The 19,487-nt window shown below is 42.5% G+C and overlaps 1 protein-coding gene across 2 annotated transcripts in view; it reads left to right on the forward strand.

Annotated features, from left to right (window-relative positions):
• The window catches only part of TNPO2 (transportin 2), a gene marked incomplete at its 3' end in the record, with an annotated part of 78,330 nt that overhangs the window by 22,383 nt on the left and 36,460 nt on the right, over positions 1-19,487 (forward strand). For both annotated transcript variants that reach the window (XM_082254296.1, XM_082254297.1), the window contains 6 exons: positions 6,439-6,588; positions 10,447-10,553; positions 12,519-12,652; positions 12,740-12,821; positions 18,866-18,988; positions 19,080-19,198. In XM_082254296.1, coding sequence (XP_082110422.1) covers positions 6,439-6,588; positions 10,447-10,553; positions 12,519-12,652; positions 12,740-12,821; positions 18,866-18,988; positions 19,080-19,198 — 715 coding nt within the window. The remainder of the gene's footprint in view (positions 1-6,438; positions 6,589-10,446; positions 10,554-12,518; positions 12,653-12,739; positions 12,822-18,865; positions 18,989-19,079; positions 19,199-19,487) is intronic.

Consider the following 19,487-nt stretch of genomic DNA (forward strand, 5'->3'; position numbering starts at 1 on the left):
CTGCTTAGACAAACAAATTCCTTTCCTACCAGCCTCAGTTATGCTTGAGGAACCATACTAGAGGGGAGGGATCCATGTGTCCTGTTGACTCCAAAAAAGGATTTTATAGGTAAACCAAAAATCTTAATTTCTTAATCGTTTATCTTGGAACACAGGATTTTTACATATCAACAGCAATTAGGATGTCCCAAAGCAATGGTTATAAGTACATAGAAAAATAGGGTGCTTCTGTTAGGGAGATCAATGATGGGGGGGGGGGGGGGCGTGTGGTTGGTTGGCTTCCGTGGTCATGCAGAGGGTGCCGTGCTGACACTGTGGCAGCTCTTCTGGAAAGTAGAAGCGACTCCAACTGATAGAGGCGCCTTACCCCATTCTTGTCCTTAGTGCAGCATAGACTACCTTGGCACATGAAGAATTAAAACTTACAGGATGGATGAATAAACAGGAATGTTACAGCATCACTTGAGGTTCATTCCTGACCCTGTGGCTGTCTTCCTCGGCTGTCCTGCAGCAAGGGGAGGGGGTAGAATAGGGGAAGCCCAGCCAGGGAAAGTATTTCCGCCCGAGGCCGCGGTGGAATGCACGCCTCGCCCATAGACCCCACATCGTCCGTGGACTGCACAGGGCGTAGTGACGTTGGGGCGGTAATGCGTTTCGGAGCATGCGCAATAGTGCTCCTTCATCAGACAGATCCAAAGCAATGGATATGTAGGGGTAGGCAAACAGCACAGTGGCATCAAGCCTAAAATATTATAACCGAATAACAGAGAGCCGTGTTCAGGACTGCTCAAACTGGCACCCGTAGAGGCAAAAACATCTACCTGGTAAAACTTGGTAAACGGATGAGCAGAAGAATTGTAGCAGCCTTTCAAACTGGAGCTGCTGAATCGCCCATGAGGCATCAACACTCTTGGTAGAATTGGAACCTTCTCTTTTATGCTATAGGCCTAAAGAGTAAAAAAAAAAAAAATCCAAATCCACTAAGAAATAGTGAATTGGATAGCAGCCTGTTGCCCCTCAGGCAAAACAGACAGGAAATCTGACTGCCGAAATTAAGTCGTAGACCAGATCCAAGGAGCGAACCACCTTCTCCTTATAGTGTTGGTTGCAATCAGGACAAACATGGTAACACAAGGTCCTTCACACATTGTTGTGAAGAAAACACTTTTTAAGGCTAAAAAGAGGGCTAAGATCTCAACTCCCTTATATCTTGGTTAAAAAAAAAATAAAAACAGAAAAGCCAGCCCTGAGATTTTATGAGCTGGGGTAATGGTCACCAAAAAAGACCTTGCATGAAAAATGACATAAATGATCCTGTGTTAACAAAACATGTTATAAAACAGACAATACCAAATATAGGTCCCACTGAGACAACATTAAAGGCAGATCAGTACAGGTGACCCCTTGCACCAAGTGCTTTACTCGTAATTGTGATGGAAAAGGTCCAATAGAAAAGCTAAGGCCAAAATTTGCTCCATGAAAGTGTGCCTGGCCAGATTTCACTCTATACCAAACAGGACAAAGTCAAAATGCACACTATGACGTACTGTTGGGGAAGGAACTTTTGAGCCTCACACCAGGCAAAATAAGCCATCCAAGTGGGATAGTTGCACATTCTTTGAGGGCAACTTTTTACCCTGAGCAGTGTAGGAATAACTATTTTGGAAGCACCCCTGTGCATCAGGATTTGAACCTCCATAGCCATGCTATCAAAGCCAGCAACGGTGGGCAGGATAAAATATCGGTCCCTGCAACAGCTGATCCAGAAAACCCACAGCTTGTCTGGGAACAGGTTGATGTTGTCTGTGTACCAGAGTAATGAAAAACACCATCACACCTGTTTTTATCCTGCTCTACAGGTGAGACAGGAGCCAAAGTAGAAGAAACATGCAGATCAGGGAGAACTAATACCATAGTCACTAGGGTATCTACCACAAACACCTGAGGATCTCTTCAAGGGACATCTGTCCAGCTTAGTGATAAACCTGGATGCCTGCAGATCCACGTACAAAGTATTTAATCTCTGACAAAGCGCTTTGAACACCTCCTAGGTGAAGAACCCAGGTTCAGCTGCTGACAACTAAGTCTGTCAACTTTCTATGCTTGATAAATACACGGGAACATGCTGCTCTGCCAAGGACAAGATTACATTTGCCTCTACTTGAATAGAATGGCTTTCCTAGTAATTGACCTTTGAGATGGTCCGTACACACAACACCCCCCCCCTCCGATTCGGTTCACGCCAGAACTCTCGAACATCACAAAAGTTCAGGTCATAAAAAGGGTATGGGGGCCTGGTACTGCCCTGGGGGACATGTACCAATGCGAAAAAACCTTTGAAAAAAGATAGTGTATTTTTTTTCTTTTTTTATTGGAGCAGTGATTTTAATGATGCTTAAAGTAAAGCAATAAAAATTCCTTTCATCAGTGTCGGGCGGGGTCTCCTTAGTCTGCCTGTAAAGTGATTTATCTGTAACATGTATAGAACCTGCTGCAGCAAAACCGACATTTTAGAAGGAGAAAAAAAGACATTTAAATTGGTTTTCCCTGCAAGCTTTCTTTATTTTGTAAAAAAACGGCTTGGGGAGCCAGTCTGTCTGAGGCCCACTATTTAGTGCACTCGGAACAAGATTAGGGATTTTATGGATAAATTCTTGTCTTTGGCAGACTTTGGATCCAAAAAAAGTTTTGCACCACAGTGAACAAGCCTTATGTGAAGAAGCCAAATTATAATACACTCAGGCCAAGATCAACAATTTTTTATTTTTTTTAAAGTCGTCTGGTGTCTTTCGCAGACTTTGGTAACAGGCATGGGAAAATTGGGCTTTGGATGTTGGTGGTGCCTTCACAATGTAACTCTATAGAGGTACTCTTGATGAAAGCAAGAATTGGCCTTGCTGCAAAGTGCTCCTGTCAAACCAGTGCGGAAAAATTTTAATTGTGCCTATGAAACCTATCCCAAAAAATGAGGTTTCATGAACTAACCCTGTTGGGGAATGAATGATAGTGCTACAAGAGGGAAGGATGTAGTACCTCAGCCACACCCCTAGAGGGAGGGGCCCCCGAGATTTGAGGGAGGGGATTAGAGCAATGCATTGCTATTTAAACTGATGAGTAAGTCATGAAACAGTGGCTCTGAGGAAGAGGCTGAGCCTCGAAACGCGTCAGGCGTCATCTCATAAGATTATGGACTAACTTAAGGACTACTCCTGACATTGGAGCAACTGGGCTTGATATGATCTTTTTTCAGCTATGTTTGTGAGTAGCCATTTTATATGTTGCATGATTAAAGCCTATTAATGAGGATAATGCGCTAGGTCGGTGCACCCTTTCTTTGTTTCTCTTTGCCTCTAACTCCCAGCCACGTACTGCTCCCAAGGTTTCTGTGGACTGAAAACCATCTTTTGAGCTATAACGAAGGGCAAAACCTTTTTATTCTTTTTTTGATAAAGTGGAGAGGGATTAGAGCTCTTTTCAGTTGTTGTTGTCTGTGCCCCCATTAGGGAGATTCACCCTCTATTTGTCCTGTTTACCATTTATCAGTGAAAGTAAAAGAAAAATGCCAAATTTTGGGTTGTCCCCTGAAAAGTAAGGGGAAATCTTCCAATGGGGACACTAGTTCTAGTGACCTGGAGGTCCCCAAGAAATTCCCTAAATTTTCAGGGATTTCTGCAGTCTTCCTTTTTGGCTATGGGACAGGAAGTGAATACAGCACATTATGACCTTGTCCAGTCAGGGCACTGACACTGCCCTGTGCCCCGATTGGGCAAAGCCTTGCACCTGACACACAGGCAATGTTCAGGCCGAGCTTTTGCATGTCCTGAACCATTCGCCCAACTCTAATTGACATACACCATTGCTGTGACATTGTACAACAGGCATCACTAAATGGCGGACTGTGGATCAAATGCGGACCGCGTCACTCTCCTATTTGGACAGATGCGGTCCCTCCATTTAGGAGCCTTTTCTTCTGCTGTCCCTCTGTAATCCTCGCAGAGCCGACAGCGGGAGGCGGGACAGTTCTAGAGGGACAGTGGAGCTGCCTGAGGTGATTGGCTGCTAGGATGAAGAGCAGTCCTAGCAGCTAATCCCTATCTTGCAACTCCCAGACAGTACAGCATGTCTCCCTCCGATCTGTCTGCGTAAGGTAGGACAGTGAGGGGGGTAAAGTTAAACAGGGCTGAGGACCGAATGTGGGGGATGCCGAGGATTGCAGCGATGGGGGGGGGGGGGGGTCTGAGAACAGTGGGGGGGAGGGGGGCTGAGGACTGTAATGTGGGGGAATTAATGTAAATGGGGGCAGAGGACAGTGTGTGTGGGGGGGGGGGTGCTGAGGACTGGAATGGGGGGGAAGCTGAGGACTGTAAAGTGGGGGAATTAATGTAAATAGGAGCAGAGGACAGTAATGTTAATGGGGGTTGATGTCAAGGAAGTGTGAGAACACTACTATGAAAGGCTTGGAGGGAGATGATGTAAAGTGGGAGCTGAGGGCCCTCATCAAGAGGGGATCTTGATGTGAATGGGAGGGGACTGTGATATGCAGTGGGGCTGAGGACGCTGATATATTAAGATCTGTGCATGTGCATTAGATGCACAGGTCATGGGCTGTACTACCCGCAAGAAACAAAGAAAATTTTCTTGACCTTTTTTTTTTTCAAAATTGCGCTGCACCAAACCGCATAGTGCTGCAGCAACTTGCAGTTTGGCATACGTAAAAATGCGCGACGATGACGATATGATATTCAGACCTCTGCTAGGAGACAATTTTACTAATCGGACCTCTGTGAATTGTAATTCAATACCCCTGTTGTACAACGTCACTTGCACTGGGTGCCACCGAAGGCAGCCATACCAAAGTTGGTGACACAGATGAATCATCCAAAGGTCTAAAATGTTTATTGGTAGAGTCCACTCCTAAACTGGCCATGTTCCTTGAACTGACCAGTTCTAGAGAGCACTGCTCCAGCTTATCGGGCTGGCATCTGTCATCAGAACTTTCCGAGCAATTGTAAGGAAGGAGTTTCCTATATTCAGAATCCAAGAAAAGTACCGCCACCCAAAAGCAGACCTGACCCAGATTCAGATGCACAGGCAGATCTAGGGACTGAAGAATTTTGTCCCAGGCTGACAGAAATATTGGGTTGCAACTTCCTAAATGGTTCAGGGCTTACAGAACTACATTCTACTTTGAAAGTGGAGACTATCCAACATCCTCGTGCAGAAATGAATTGAAGAATTTTCCAGAGACCGCAGTGACTTCATGTCATGTGAAAGGAACATCTTCGACTGTGTTATGTCCAGGATTAGCCCCACGTATTCCAGGTGACAAACAAGTCTGATTTTTTTTTTTTTGAGGTTAAATACCCAACTGAACCTCTCAAAGACATGCTCCAACTGACATGTTTGCTTTAAAGGTCCGAGATCTTGAAGAAGCAGGTTGTCCAGGTACTTCACAACAGCAATACTATGCTTCCACAACAACCCCAGAACCAGAGTCAAAACCTCAGTTAACACTCTGGTAGCATTAGACAGGCCAAATGTCAAAGCTTAAAAACTCTTGAGGCTGAAAGATTAGGATGTGCACATAGGTGTATTGTGGAATTCTATAATGCCAGGAATTTGTGACCCTAGAGGTCCAGAATAGCCCAGATGTCTTTGCTTTGGCAACATAAAAAGCTTTGAAAAGAAGCCAAAACTGAACAAGTGTGGTGCAGTTACACCCCAAGACAGCAAGCTTGCAAGTGTTGAAAAGGACTATTTTCTCTGAAATTCCAAGGAGACCTTCAAGTACATAAAGTGGAGAGGAGAAAGCTTTGAGTTTGCATCTTGAAATCACAGACAAATGGTCCACCGATGTCAATGGATGTCCCAAATCTGAATAGCGTGAAAGCTGATAACCTTCCCCCGCCACTCCAGATGCGCAAAAATAGGGGCCCTGATTTACTGCAAAGAGGACACGTCTCAAGGATTGAATGCTTGCCTTTTTTTGTCCACATTCTGTTCCTGTGAAGGTGGCTGCATAGCCTGGTCGGTATGGCTATGGAAAAAACCCTGTGTCTTGTGAGTGATGTTTGATTTTAGATAGTAATTGTTTAGTACTCAAAGCTTAAATTGGAACACCTAAAGACAAAAAAAAAATTAAACGAATGAATAGCCAATTAACGCAAAAAATTTTTCCTGCAGGGTATGCTGTGAACCCCTGTTGTTCTCACTGACCAGGCGCCCCTAACCTTGTTACAAATGCTTAGTGACTTTTTTGTTTGAATGCTGAATACAATAGCTGTGGGAGTATAAAGGCCACTTAAAAAAAAAAAAAACAATTTTTTATAAGGTCCCCTATACCCTGATCTTCTGTTATTTGGTAGTTTGTTCAATGCTTAATTTTCTGTCTTGCATTCTTTTTTAGTTTTATTGTATAAAATGTTCTGTTCTTTGTAGATGAGCCCACAAGATCTTTGAGTGGTTTGATCCTAAAAAACAACGTGAAAGCCCATTACCAGAACTTCCCTCAGCCGGTCTCAGAGTTCATAAAGCAGGAGTGTTTGAACAGCATTGGAGATTCTTCGTCGCTCATCAGAGCCACGATCGGTAAATAACTTTTTAGATTTTCATAACTTGATATGGAGTGAGGGTTTCTGTATTCGTACTAACCTTGCTGCCAGTGCTACAAACCCTGAAAGTGCTATAATACATAGAAGACATAAAGCCAAACTAATTCACAGTGGCAAAGTGTACATTCCCCAACACTGCAAGTCCAAAAAAGAGCTTTGTGTGTATACTGTATATATAAACATAATTTCATAAACCTAATCTGTCGCAGTATTAAAGGTGATCAATCTCTCTCTCCTGCTCTGTGCAGTGATATTGCACAGAGTGACCCTGATCCTCCAGCGCTCCTGTTCCTCTTCGCATGTCACCATAGCAAGCCGTTTGCTGTGACTGCACACAGTGTCTGTGCACTCCCAAGCTGTGTGTCTATTGAGCCGCGCAATAGATGTACACAGGGAGACTTGGCCCGCCCCCCTCTTTCTCACTGCATTTAATTGACAGGAGCAGGATCCAAATGCTTCTATGCTATGTGAAGGGAGGGGGGGAGGGGGATGGGCAGAGCAGAGAAAATCAAAACGTTTTTTTTACCCTAGTGCAAGGAATGCAATAAGGAAAAAATGTTTTTAGTTTTAGCATCACTTTAAAGAGGAAGTAAACCCTCCTCTACAACTTGTACCTATAGGTAAGCCTATGATAAGGCTTACCTATAGGTACTGTAAATATCTCCTAAACATGTACAGTTTAGGAGATATTTACCTTGCATGCAACCAGTGACGTCACTGGCGCATGCGCTCTGAAGGAACGGCCGCTCATGCCGTTCCTTCAGAGTCCCGTGCCGTGACTGTCGGCTCGTGACGTCACCGCGGCTCTGGCCAATCAGATGGCCGGATGCCGCGACCCCGGAAGACGGGCGACTGGCCATGTCGCCCGTCAGAGGTGAGTGAGCGGCACGGCGGGGGCTCGTTCTAAGGTAAGTATTGCATAATGAGCTAATATGCAATGCATACTAGCTCATTATGTCTTTCTCTTGCAGGGTGAAAAAAAAAAAAAAAAAAATTGTGAGTTTACAACCTCTTTAATTTACATTCCCATAAATATTTAAAAAGTCCACCAAATATATAATCAATAGTCTTTCAATCAATATATCTGCTCCCCACACAAAAATCTTCTTCCCAAATGATCCTACTCTCCCGATTCCCCTTCTTCACTATTTACCTTCTTGACAGAGCTTGATGTTCTGGAAATGATGCAGATGTTTAGAACCTGACATGCAATGATGGTTTTTGTATTCATACTGTCTGATCCAGGACATGAATGGTTACTTGAGGGCATCTACAGAGTTAACTCTTGATCAGAATGAAAATGGTATTGAGGTGCATGAAGGGAACCAGGCCTACCTGTCTGTTGCTTCTGAAGAGCATATTTGGGCTCAATTAAATTTGCCTTGTCAGTAATATAATTATGCATGGAAAATACCTGTGACCTATGACTACAGGTGACTCGCTCTGCGATGGCACTGGGCAAGTCACTGGTGTCGTGGTAGGATACATAACCCTACTTTTTCTTTCAGTCTCCGCTTAAGAGCATGGTGAATGAGTGGTGATAAGGGGAATAAATGTTGCTGGGGAAGGGATAATAAAGTGAACCTGTTTCTTTGCTACTGTCTAGGTAGTTTAGAACAGAGTTGGCATAACTGCCAATGAGCTTGCATTTTTAAAGTATAAAGGCAAAATTAAGGGAGAGGGATAAGAACACCGCGGTTTTTGCCGCTTGTGCCCCCGTTTAGGGAGATTCACCCTCTCGATTAGTCCAGTTTACCATTATTACCAAAAGTGCAGTTACCAAAAGAAAATCCCAAATTTTAGGTTGTACCCAGAACAGAAATGGAGGGGATACCTTCCAATATCTTCATCACATGCCTTACGAAGGGGTTCTTTGTGGCTCCGAAATGTTGCATTACACTGCTTTGTGATGTGATCTTTCTTTAATAAAAAAACCAAAAAAAACATTTGAACTAAATTGAAGATCCCTGGTGTGCTGGCGAAATATATACATTATCTTCCAAGGAGGACACCAGTTCTAATTACAGCCAGGGATTTCCTCACTTCCTGTTGTGGCTATAGGACAGGAAGTGAAGGACACAGTTGTCAAAAACCTTACAGGGGCTATAACCCTCCAACTCTAAAATGAAGAAAAGTTTTGCATGTTGGAACGGTCGTGCGTACTGGGCACACTAATGGCTGTGTAGCAGCCGTTTTGTTCACGTCACAAGTCTCCTATGCCGATTTTGCATAAGAAGGCATAGCGCAGCGATCTTTTGCCCCCTCCTTCCTTCAGTTTATACAATACACAAACGGTTAACTAATGCCGAGGACCTTGTTATCAATCCATTGATTGGACACACAGACCTCTCCATTACCCAATCCACAGTTTGTCTGGAAGCCCTAATAAAACTGTCACCCTCGCAAGCTTGAGCAATCTAGCTGTTAGTAGTTTAGCTGAAGGGAATGGCCAATGTACATTTATGATAGACGAGTTAGTAACCAAGACTCTAAAACTTCAGTACATAACTACATATCATAACTCCTGAAATAGGTCCTTGTTCTGGCTGTGCTATTTTACCTCCCTTAGTTAATTTTTAGTGTTTTGAGCAAAAACATCAACCTAGGAGTATCGGGAGCAGAACCAGCCCAATTCTCCCCCTAGGTAAACTGGGCATCCGAGACCTAAGCGATTTTAAAGCCATTTCAAAACTAATTTCATGCTGGACAATAATATGCACGTTATCAGTCTGTAAACAGTAGATATTTGGAAAACTGTATCGGGGATGTGTACCTAAACATGGTTACACCCCCATGGCCACTCCTCAGTTGCTTAATTGGTCAGATGGTCTCTGACAACACCCCTGTGAGATCAGCGAAAGGAGGCTGCTCCTGAAGTCAACAGCTCTCGTTTTTCCATCAAACGAAGGAACACCTAAGTTGACTTGAGAGAGCCACTGTACCGTTTGTTTATTCATTGGACTCTGAAAACCAGGACCTTATAAAGTATTCGTCATTTTCAACTCAAACTTTTTATTTCTCTTTTGCATTGTTTCCTTGTAGCACCCTTTTTCTGTAAATATTTTATTTGCACAACTTTGACCTTTTCATTATTAAACCCTATTTTGAACAGTGTTGAAATTTTTTCTCTGAAGCTTTTAATGTAAACAAAAAGAATCCTCGTCTCTTGAAGAGCGATACTGTATATGATCAATCTCTGAATATACCTGCCTGTGGTGAGTGTGTGTACAGGCGTTTATTTCAAAATCCTTTATTCTATTGCTTATCTTGTGGAAGTTCTGACTCTTTGGTAAGTCGATGGTGGCAGTTAAAGAGTTAATTGTTTAATTAACAAACCCAGTGGCCATTGCTCTCAGGCTGCTGGCACCTAGATTGTGGTCCTGCGAGCTGGAAAATCTTTGTGCTGGGTGCAGCTGAGATTGGCATTGCTACGTGACAGTGTGGTGTGAGATTGACCAGCTTTATGTCACCAGTTGGTGAGGGGGGCAGTGGTCTTGACATCCGTGTTCGTCACACCTGTGGTTCTACTTTTAAAACTTAGGTCAGCAGTCATGGCATTCATAATTTGGAAACCTTATTATAGAATGTGCACACAGATGGTTTTCCTGTAAGCACTAGGTGGTGCTGTGTAATTGGGTCGTCGTAACAGGTACATTTTTTAGCTTGGTCTAGATAACATGTCAGTAATATAGCCATGCTGGACAGCTTGATTGGAATAGTGTGTTATCAGGGCCCTGTCTGTTCTTTCCCTCTTATGTCTCTCCCACTAAACATTATCTGGTTATTTTTTAAATCCAGGTGAATTGTGATTGATATTGTGCTTCTGTTTCTCCAGGTATTCTCATTACCACTATTGCATCCAAAGGGGAGCTGCAGATGTGGCCGGAACTTCTACCTCAGCTCTGCAACCTTCTCAATTCAGAAGATTACAACACATGTGAGGTATGGTGCCGATGCCTCTCCATTCTGCACTGTCAAACCTTTGCAGTTGCATCATTTTTTGGCAATTTTGAAGACTTTTTCTGAGTCACAATATGGTTCACTGTATTTTTTCTGGGAATGTATGCTATAATTTCTGTGTACACTTGATTTTAAGAGATAAGCAGTTGATGAACCCCCCTTACTCAAGAGTATGTCTGCCGTATAAGCTTCTTTTGCCTGATACCAGCACCATCCAAGATCCCTTAGCCCACCCAATCACTTGTCGAGACATCAGGGTAGGGTTGTAAGAAGAAGCATAAGACTGTTTATTCAAACACCGGCACTAAGAGATATACACTCAGGGGACAAACCCCCCTTTGTATGACACAGGGCGGGGTAAACTACATTCAGTAACATAACACACAGGTATCTTCAACTTTCCAACAGTAGACCGTCTTTAGGAAGGACTGCTGGAGAAATCTCCCCTCCCATCTAGCAGTTAATACACACTTGCATCCCGTAATAGGTGGATCCCAAGGCAGACAATAGAACAATGGGATACAGGCACTTGACCATGACAAACCCCACCCAACCTCCAAACTATCTAGTAATGGTCTGAGAAAAACTCCTACAAGCAGCCTGAAAAGGTCAAACCAATTTATCTTCATACGTTTCCTGAGGGATATTGTTCATAAAAATTACTGTCCTAAATGAAAAAGCTCCTTTCTTTTTACACAAACCACACATATAGAACCCAGGATAACCAGGCTAACACGAAATGCTGAGTGCGGTGTGGTTGTGCAGGGAGTCTGGTTAGTGCAGACCCAACTGGGGTACTCGGTCACCCTATGCCCCTAATAGACACAGGGTGACTTACACATAGGAGGGGCTTAGGGAGCTGGACAAGGAGTTTCCCAACCTCTCTAAGGTAATCTGGGTTCCACAAGCGCCCTGCCCAAAGTGACTCCCGTCACAAAGTGGAAGTAACGAGGGCAGTAAAAGTGGCGCTTGCCAAATTAATAGAGCAGATAGACCTGTCTAAGGGTCTATCTGCACCCCCCATGTCAGTTTCTAGTTCTAAGTGAAACAGAAACTGGTGCGGGTTCTGCACTAAATTAAGAGATTGCAGAAGTTTGCAATGTAGAAAACAGCTGCTAATCCCCCACCTGGTCTGACCTTCCATACAGATGTGAACTGTTTGCAGATAGCTCACACCTCTTTGCTGGTGTAGTATTCTCACTGAACTTGCAGATTCTGCGCAGGCTGCCGCCTCCTTCCCCATATCGGGTGAAAAGGTGACAGGCAAAGGGATTGGAGGCTCCAGCTGCACTGTTCTGTGCTCTCTGTCACAGGGAGCAGATCAGTCCTGATTATTAGTGGGCTTTTTGCCATTTACTTAAAGTGTTAGTAAACCCAGAACCTGCATTCACTATATCTGGTCTCCAACAGTACACAGAACATTGAAATGCAATTTTAGTAAATATAAACTGATAAATACCTTTTCTCATCACCAGTATATAGCAGCCTTTTGACTTGTATTAGTTCCTAGTAAAGCTTGTAGTTGGAGTTTTCATTCTTCCCTGATCCTCTGTCTGGACATTACTGATTGGGCCAAACTGAGCATGTCCCTTGGCTTTGTAAATATCAGGTTATTTTTTGGAGAGGAGGATTGGAGAGAGAGGCTCAAACAGCCTTTATACTCATTGCAAAGGATTAAGCCCTTAGGTTCTGCAGTGAGTATAACCAGCATGCTTTACTGCATATACATACTGATTTTGTTTGGTTTTGGTAACACTTGAATAAGGAGCAGGATCTTTTCCATTTGCCCAGCTTCGAAGAGTAGTTCAGAAATAGAGCCCGCAAAACTGTTCAAAGCCCATCAAGGTATTTTTTTTTTTTGCTTGTATTACAGTTGCTTGTATTAGACATTTAATGACAGATCTCCTCCTTTAAAGTGCTTATTTTGTGTTTTTTTGTTTTTTTAAGGGTGCATTTGGCGCTCTGCAGAAGATCTGTGAGGATTCCTCTGAGCTTCTGGACAGCGATGCTCTAAACCGGCCGCTCAACATTATGATTCCCAAGTTCCTCCAGTTCTTCAAGCACTGCAGCCCCAAAATCAGGTTCTTTACTGTCACTTGAGTAATCAAGCAAACCATTTTTCCTAAGCTCTCCCCATGTGTAACATATTGTGTACTCCTTTGTCCTAGGTCTCATGCAATTGCCTGCGTCAACCAGTTTATCACCGACCGAGCACAAGCCCTCATGGACAACATTGACACTTTCATTGAGGTGAGAGATATGCTGGCTTCATTCTCAGGGCATTAAGTCATGCTGTCTAATTCTACCATTGAGATTTATTTTTTTCTTTCTGGTAAGGTGTTGACTACTGTACATCCCAATAAAACAGACCAGTAGTCTGTTGAATCTTTCACATGAACAAATGCAGAAGCATGGCTTGTATGAGTCCAAGGGAAAAGATTAGTGTTTTGGCAGGGCCATTGATTGCTTGCCACTGCCACTTCTCCCAAACCCATTTTTTTTACAAATTCAATATTATGATTCTAAAGCCTTAACACTTTTTACCCTAATGGATTCCCTACGTCCTCATTTGATCCAGTGCTGTGTACATGCTCTGACATGCTTTGCTGAGGCAGTAGGTGTCATTGTCACCCTGGACAGGAGGGGCGACCTTTACTGGAACTGATCCCCTGAGTTTTCCTCCTCCAGCAGCTGAGAAAAAGTCACCTTTCAGCTGCTGCAGGAGGAAATTTCAGAAGATCAGTTGCAGTAAATGACACGGAAGTGTGTCTTCAGCAAGCCATGGTGTGTTGTTTTCATCTTTATATCAGTTCAGCTCTTCATGACGTATTGTAATATTACTGGTGCTGAATGAGAATCATGGTAGGTAGACATCTCTCTGGGAGTCCATCGTTCTCAAGGAGAGACTGGTCTTTCTGAAGCCAGTCTAGGTGTAATACAAAGATTAATAACGGAACCCACTTTTACTTTTTTCTTTGTTTTGTTTTTACCTGGGTATCCTTTTTAGAAGACCCAGTACAACAATCTAATGAAACCTATGCAAAATTGGGTTTTGGCGCTACTCTGTGTGTAGTGTATCATAAACCAAAAAACGTATGCAGAAATTATGTGCAAAAAATTACAATTCATTATAAAAGTGCATGTGCTAAATAAAGATGCCCAAGTGATGTGAACATCCAATTTCACTAGACAATTTATACATAAACCGTGGGCTAACACAAGGTGATCTGGGTTTAAAATGAACAGTCCATAAATCTTATGCAGTATCTCATTACTTAGTCAACTGTCCAGCTCTTCTTGCTGGTCCTTTTGGTGGTATCAATAAAAGGAGCAATATTTCATATTACAGCCAAGGGGTTCAACTGAAAGCAGAGTGCCCGGTGTCTCCACTCGTGCCCCCCTCCTGCTACTTCACTCACCAGACATCTCTTCCCCTTCCAACAGGGGTATCCAGCCTTTACAGGTACACTTGGCTGTATGCTTTTGACAAGCTCTTCCCTCCAATCCCCAGCATTATCAGTATTACATAGAAATGACAAAATAGACCCCATAGTGTAAATCTGTACGAATAGTTTTATTAAGAAATCACAGTAGTGCATTTAAATTGGATCAAAATCAATCTGGTCGTGCCAAAACCAGGAAGTTCGGGACATGATGCGCTCCACGGACCCTAACCGGAAGTGGTGCAATGACGCTAGGCTCCGCCTCGTGTGTTTGTCACACTGATGTCATCGGGAGCGGCGCCATCTTGCTCCACTCACTGGTTTATATCAGGTAAGGTATGCTAGCAACCCCAGGTGACGTGATCCGTGGCCATTCCTATTGAAGCCACTGAGAAAGGCCCACTCCTTATTGTTTACAGTTTTCATCTGTTTGTTTTCAAGGAGTGTGTCTCTGTTCATATTTTGAACTTTCATCTTCAGTGCTTCTATTTCTTTTCTTTTTGTATCCATTTTCTTCAAATCTCTGTATTAAAATTAGTCTGCTCCTCATAGTCTTTATTTTTACTGCAGTTCCTCCTAATTCTCATGAACTGCCCTTTGTGCACGTTCCCCGTCCCATTTCGGTTTTTGGTAGGTATATATCCATTTCTGTTTGTTTGAAGAAGGTCCCTCGTACCTAGTTTCCTCTCATCCTTGTAGATTTGCAGATCCAGATAGTCAATACTTTAATTATTCAAGCTCCTGAAAATGAGATTCCATATCGATTGTGATTGATTTCTTCAAATAATTATTCAGTGAACTTTCTGAGCCCTCCCAAATCAATGTAATATCATCAATGTGACGTTTGTAAAATATAAGGCTGGGTCTTTTTACATTGTAGATCTGTTTTTCCTCCCACTTACTCATAAATATACTTGCTACACTTGGGGCATATCTTGCCCCCATAGCTACTTCCTTGGTTTGAACATAGTAGTCCCCGTTGTGCCAGAAATAATTGCTGTTCATGGCCATTTCTAGGCCTTCTCTAATATAAACTATTTGTTCCTGTTGCATCTTCCCAAACTTATGTAATATCCACTCCGCTCCTTTTAGAGAGTCCTTCTTCTGTACAATGTTGGTATATAACGAGTTTACATCAATGGTGACCAGTAGGTCTCTATCCTTCACATTTGTTATTTAATGCTGATATAAGTTGTGTACTATGTCTCGGGTACGATTTTTTTCCTTCTGGTACTACAGGTTGAAGCTACTGGTCCAGATATTTCCCCAGTCTGGCGAATATGGAATTAATCCCACTTATGATGGGTCTTCCTGGGGGGTTTTCTTGGTTTTTATGTACCTTTTGAACATAATATATACCTGGTGTTTCTGCTGCTTCCAGCATCAAATATTTGGCCTCTTTTTTTACTCAATATGCTAATTTCTTTCCCTTTTATTGATATAACATTTCAATTTATTTTCATATTTATTCTTCGGGTTACTTTTAAATTTTTTTTATAGGTGTCTTCCTTGCTTAATTCTGTATTTCCTTCTCATAATCCTTCTTCTTTAGGATTACAACTTGTCTTCTCTATATCCTTCATAGTATTCCAAACTTTAACCGATTTCAATCTTTAATTTTTTGACATCCTCCTCTACCATTTTCCTAAAAACGTCCAGGCTTTCATTGCTGGAATTTTTTTGGATTAAATACAGATTTGTTTCTTAGGTTTGTCCGTTTGTAGACTGTTTGTGTGGCTGTCCTTGGTTCACATTTCTTCATAGGAAAATTGTATGGTAAAGGAACATTGGAGAGAGGACAAAGAGAAGATTAAGGTTTCACAGAAATGAAACGAAATGGATTTTCCAGTTGAATTCTCTCCAGCCAGAGGGCCTTAAAATCAATATAGATCCTAATTGTTTCATTTCTAACGAATGCCCATAGATTCCTCAATTTTAACCACTTTACCCCCAGCCCTATTTCGGACACTTTTTGTTCACAAGTTAAAACCAGTATTTTTTCCTAGAAAACTACTTAGAACCCCCAAACATTATATATATTTTTTTAGCAAAGACTCTGGAGAATAAAATGTCGGTCATTGCAAAATTTTTTGTCACGCGGTATTTGCGCAGCGGTCTTTAAAACGCCATTTTTTTGGAAAAAATTTGAAAAATCACATTTCACTAATTTATAAAAATACTAAACAATAAAGTTAGCCCATTTTTTTTGTATATTGTGAAAGAACATGTCACGCCGAGTAAATAGATACCAAACATGTTACGGTTTAAAATTGCGCCCCCCCCGTGGGATGGCGACAAACTACGGTCAATAGAGATCTCAATCTGCGACGCTTTAAATTTATTTAACTGTTACCAGTTTTGAGTTAGAGTGTAGCTCTTTTTTTTAAATTATTGCCCACGCTCTGGCGATCGCGGCGATACCTCACATGTGTGGTTTGAACAGCGATTTCATTTGCGGCTCGACTTGCGTATACGTTTTTTTTTTGTGCGCGAGCTAACGGTGACGGGGGCGGCTAAATTTTTTTTTTTTTTTTTTTTCCTATTTATTTTTTCTTTTTTTTTTAACTTTATTACAGGTTTTTAAAAAAAAAAAAAAAATCTGATCACTTTTATTGCTGTCACAAGCAATGTAAACATCCCTTGTGACAGCAATATGTGTGACAGGTACACTTTATGGAGGGATCGAGGGTCTAAAAGACCCTCGACCCCTCCACTACACTTCCCTGTATGCAAAACGCCAAAAACGGCATTTTTGCATACAGCCGTTTTTTAAATCTGCCGCCTTTTGCGGCACGGTAACCCGGATGTGACGTCATGGACGCCGCCTCCGGGTTACGTCATCGGAGACCCGATCGATGCCGTTTCCGGCATTCATCGGGACTCCATCCAGCCAGCGGACGTGCCGGCTGGGTGCTCGGGGCTCCCGGTGGGACGGGAGCCCCGAGCAAAGCCGCGGAAGGCGGCGGGAGGGGGGGGGGACGTCCCCTCCCGCCCCCCCGGGTAACGATCGAGCGGCTCCCGAGCCGCATCGATCGTTACCGACGGAAAGCCGACCGCTGGCTTCAAACAACGGTACCGGGATGATGCCTCTAGCTAGAGGCATCATCCCGGTATAACCACTCAAAGTCAGCCGACGTAGATCTACGTGGCTGGTCGTTAAGTGGTTAAACCCCACAAATCTTCCTTACCCATATACAGATTCTTCATACTCTAATGTTTTACTAGTATGTTAATATACATATACACATTTTTTTTCTTGTCATCAATTTGTCCTGATATCAATCTCCTTACATTATCAATTTTTATTCCCATCATTTTTTTCATTACTTTTTGTCTTGACATCAATTTGTTTTATATATTCCCATAGGCACATGCATGGGATATATAACATAGACCACCACACTATAGACTCTACCAGTGGCAGCCCTTTAATTCATTTTCAATTATCAAAAAAAGGCTTCACATAGATATTCTAGTATATTTTTTTTTCGATTTTAAATATATTTTTTTATCAAGGCCCCTCGCTTTTTATTATATATATATATATATATATATATATATATATATATATATATATATATATAATATCTCTTTTATAATTTAATTTTGATATTTAGGACTTTAATTTTTTGTTTTTTGTAATTCTTGTAATTTTAAATGATTTTCTTGATTTTCCATAAATTTGGAAAAATTATTCGGGTAAAGTGTTTTTGTGTGTGTGTGTGTGTGTACATTTTTAATTATATGGAGTCCTTACGTTGAACGATCAGGTGTAGGCCGGGAGGGAGGCTGCGGTCGGAAGCATTTGGGTTGAATATAGGGTTGCCTGGAGACATTGGTGCACTCCCCGGGCCACTAATTATTCAAAATGGCCACGGATCACATGATCTGGGGTTGCTAGGATACCTTGCCTGATATAAACCGGTGAGTGGAGCAAGATAGCGCCACTGCCGATGAGGTCAGTGTGACGAAACGCGTAGGTATGAACCTAGCATAATTTCGCCGCTTACTGTCTGGGTCCGTGGAGCGCATCGCGCCGTGGACTTCCTGGTTTGACACGAGCAGATTGGTTTTGATCTAATGTAAGTGAACTGCTGTGATTTTCTTAGTAAAACTATTCATACGGATTTACACGAAGGGGTCTATTTTTGTAATTTCTTTGTAATTTCTATGTACTACTGATACTGCAAGGGGATTGGAAGGGGAGCTCGTCAGAGACATACAGCCGCGGGTAGCTGTAAAGGCTGGATACACCTGTTGCAAGGGGAGAGGCGTCTGAGTGAAGTAGCAGGAGTGGACACACCAGGCACACTGCATGCGGTTGCACATCCCCACTGGCTGTAATAATTAATATTGCTCCTTTTTTGATACCAAAAGGACCAGCAAGGAGAGCTGGACAGTTTTGACTAACTGAGATGCTGCATAAGATTTATGGACTGTTCACTTTTAACCCGGATGACCTTGTATTAGCCCACGGTTTAAATTGTCTAGTGAAGTTGGATGTTTACATCACTTGGGCACCTTTTATTTAGCGCATGCACTTTATTGTAATTTTTTGCACATAATTTCTTTGTATGTTGCACTATATTATTTTATATATTTTCTGTTTATGATACACTATACTGGTTGTACATTGCACACAGAGCAGCGCCAAAACCTAATTTTTACATAGGTTTCACAACAGGCACTACCTTGGTAGCAGTCTAAAGAGGGGCAGCAGTTCTATGCACACTAAGCACTTTATTACACATTGGTGTTTATCCATAGCGCGGATTATAAACATTTTAGTTAATCTAATGGTAGGAGGTTTAAGTGGCTATATATAATGTCCTATTCCTCCTTTTGTTGCAGCATCTTTTTGCACTAGCCGTGGACGAGGACCCTGAGGTTCGGAAGAATGTGTGTCGGGCGCTTGTAATGTTGTTGGAGGTGCGGATAGACCGCCTCCTTCCTCACATGCACAGCATCATCCAGGTATGAAAGAGCCTCTTTATATCTCTTCGCTTTGTGTGGGAGCAGTAGCAGATAACAGTGTGAACTTTTCTGTTTATTTTTTTTCCTCTAGTATATGTTGCAACGGACGCAGGACAGTGATGAGAATGTAGCCCTGGAAGCCTGTGAGTTCTGGCTGACACTGGCTGACCAGCCTATCTGCAAGGATGCCCTGTCCAATCACCTTCTGCAGTGAGTTCTTTAAGTTTTGTTATGCCCAGAAATACAGAAAACTGTTGTCCTACAGACCTTGCATAAACCAAAACTATGCTTGCATTTTTATTTGAAAACATGCACTTAACTAGAGCTTGAAGGCAAATTCCACCCTTTGGACCAGGTTTCATGAAACATGGTCACACACTCCCCAAACATATCCCCACCCCTTCCCCCCATTCCACCTTATCATGACAGGAGCATCTTCTTGGGTCTTCCTCTTTCAAAGTTTTTAATTTGGCGCCTGTCCATAGCTTTGCCTGCATCA

The sequence above is a fragment of the Pelophylax lessonae genome, assembly GCF_965119305.1.
Source record: "Pelophylax lessonae genome assembly, chromosome: 4".
Taxonomy (NCBI): domain Eukaryota; kingdom Metazoa; phylum Chordata; class Amphibia; order Anura; family Ranidae; genus Pelophylax; species Pelophylax lessonae.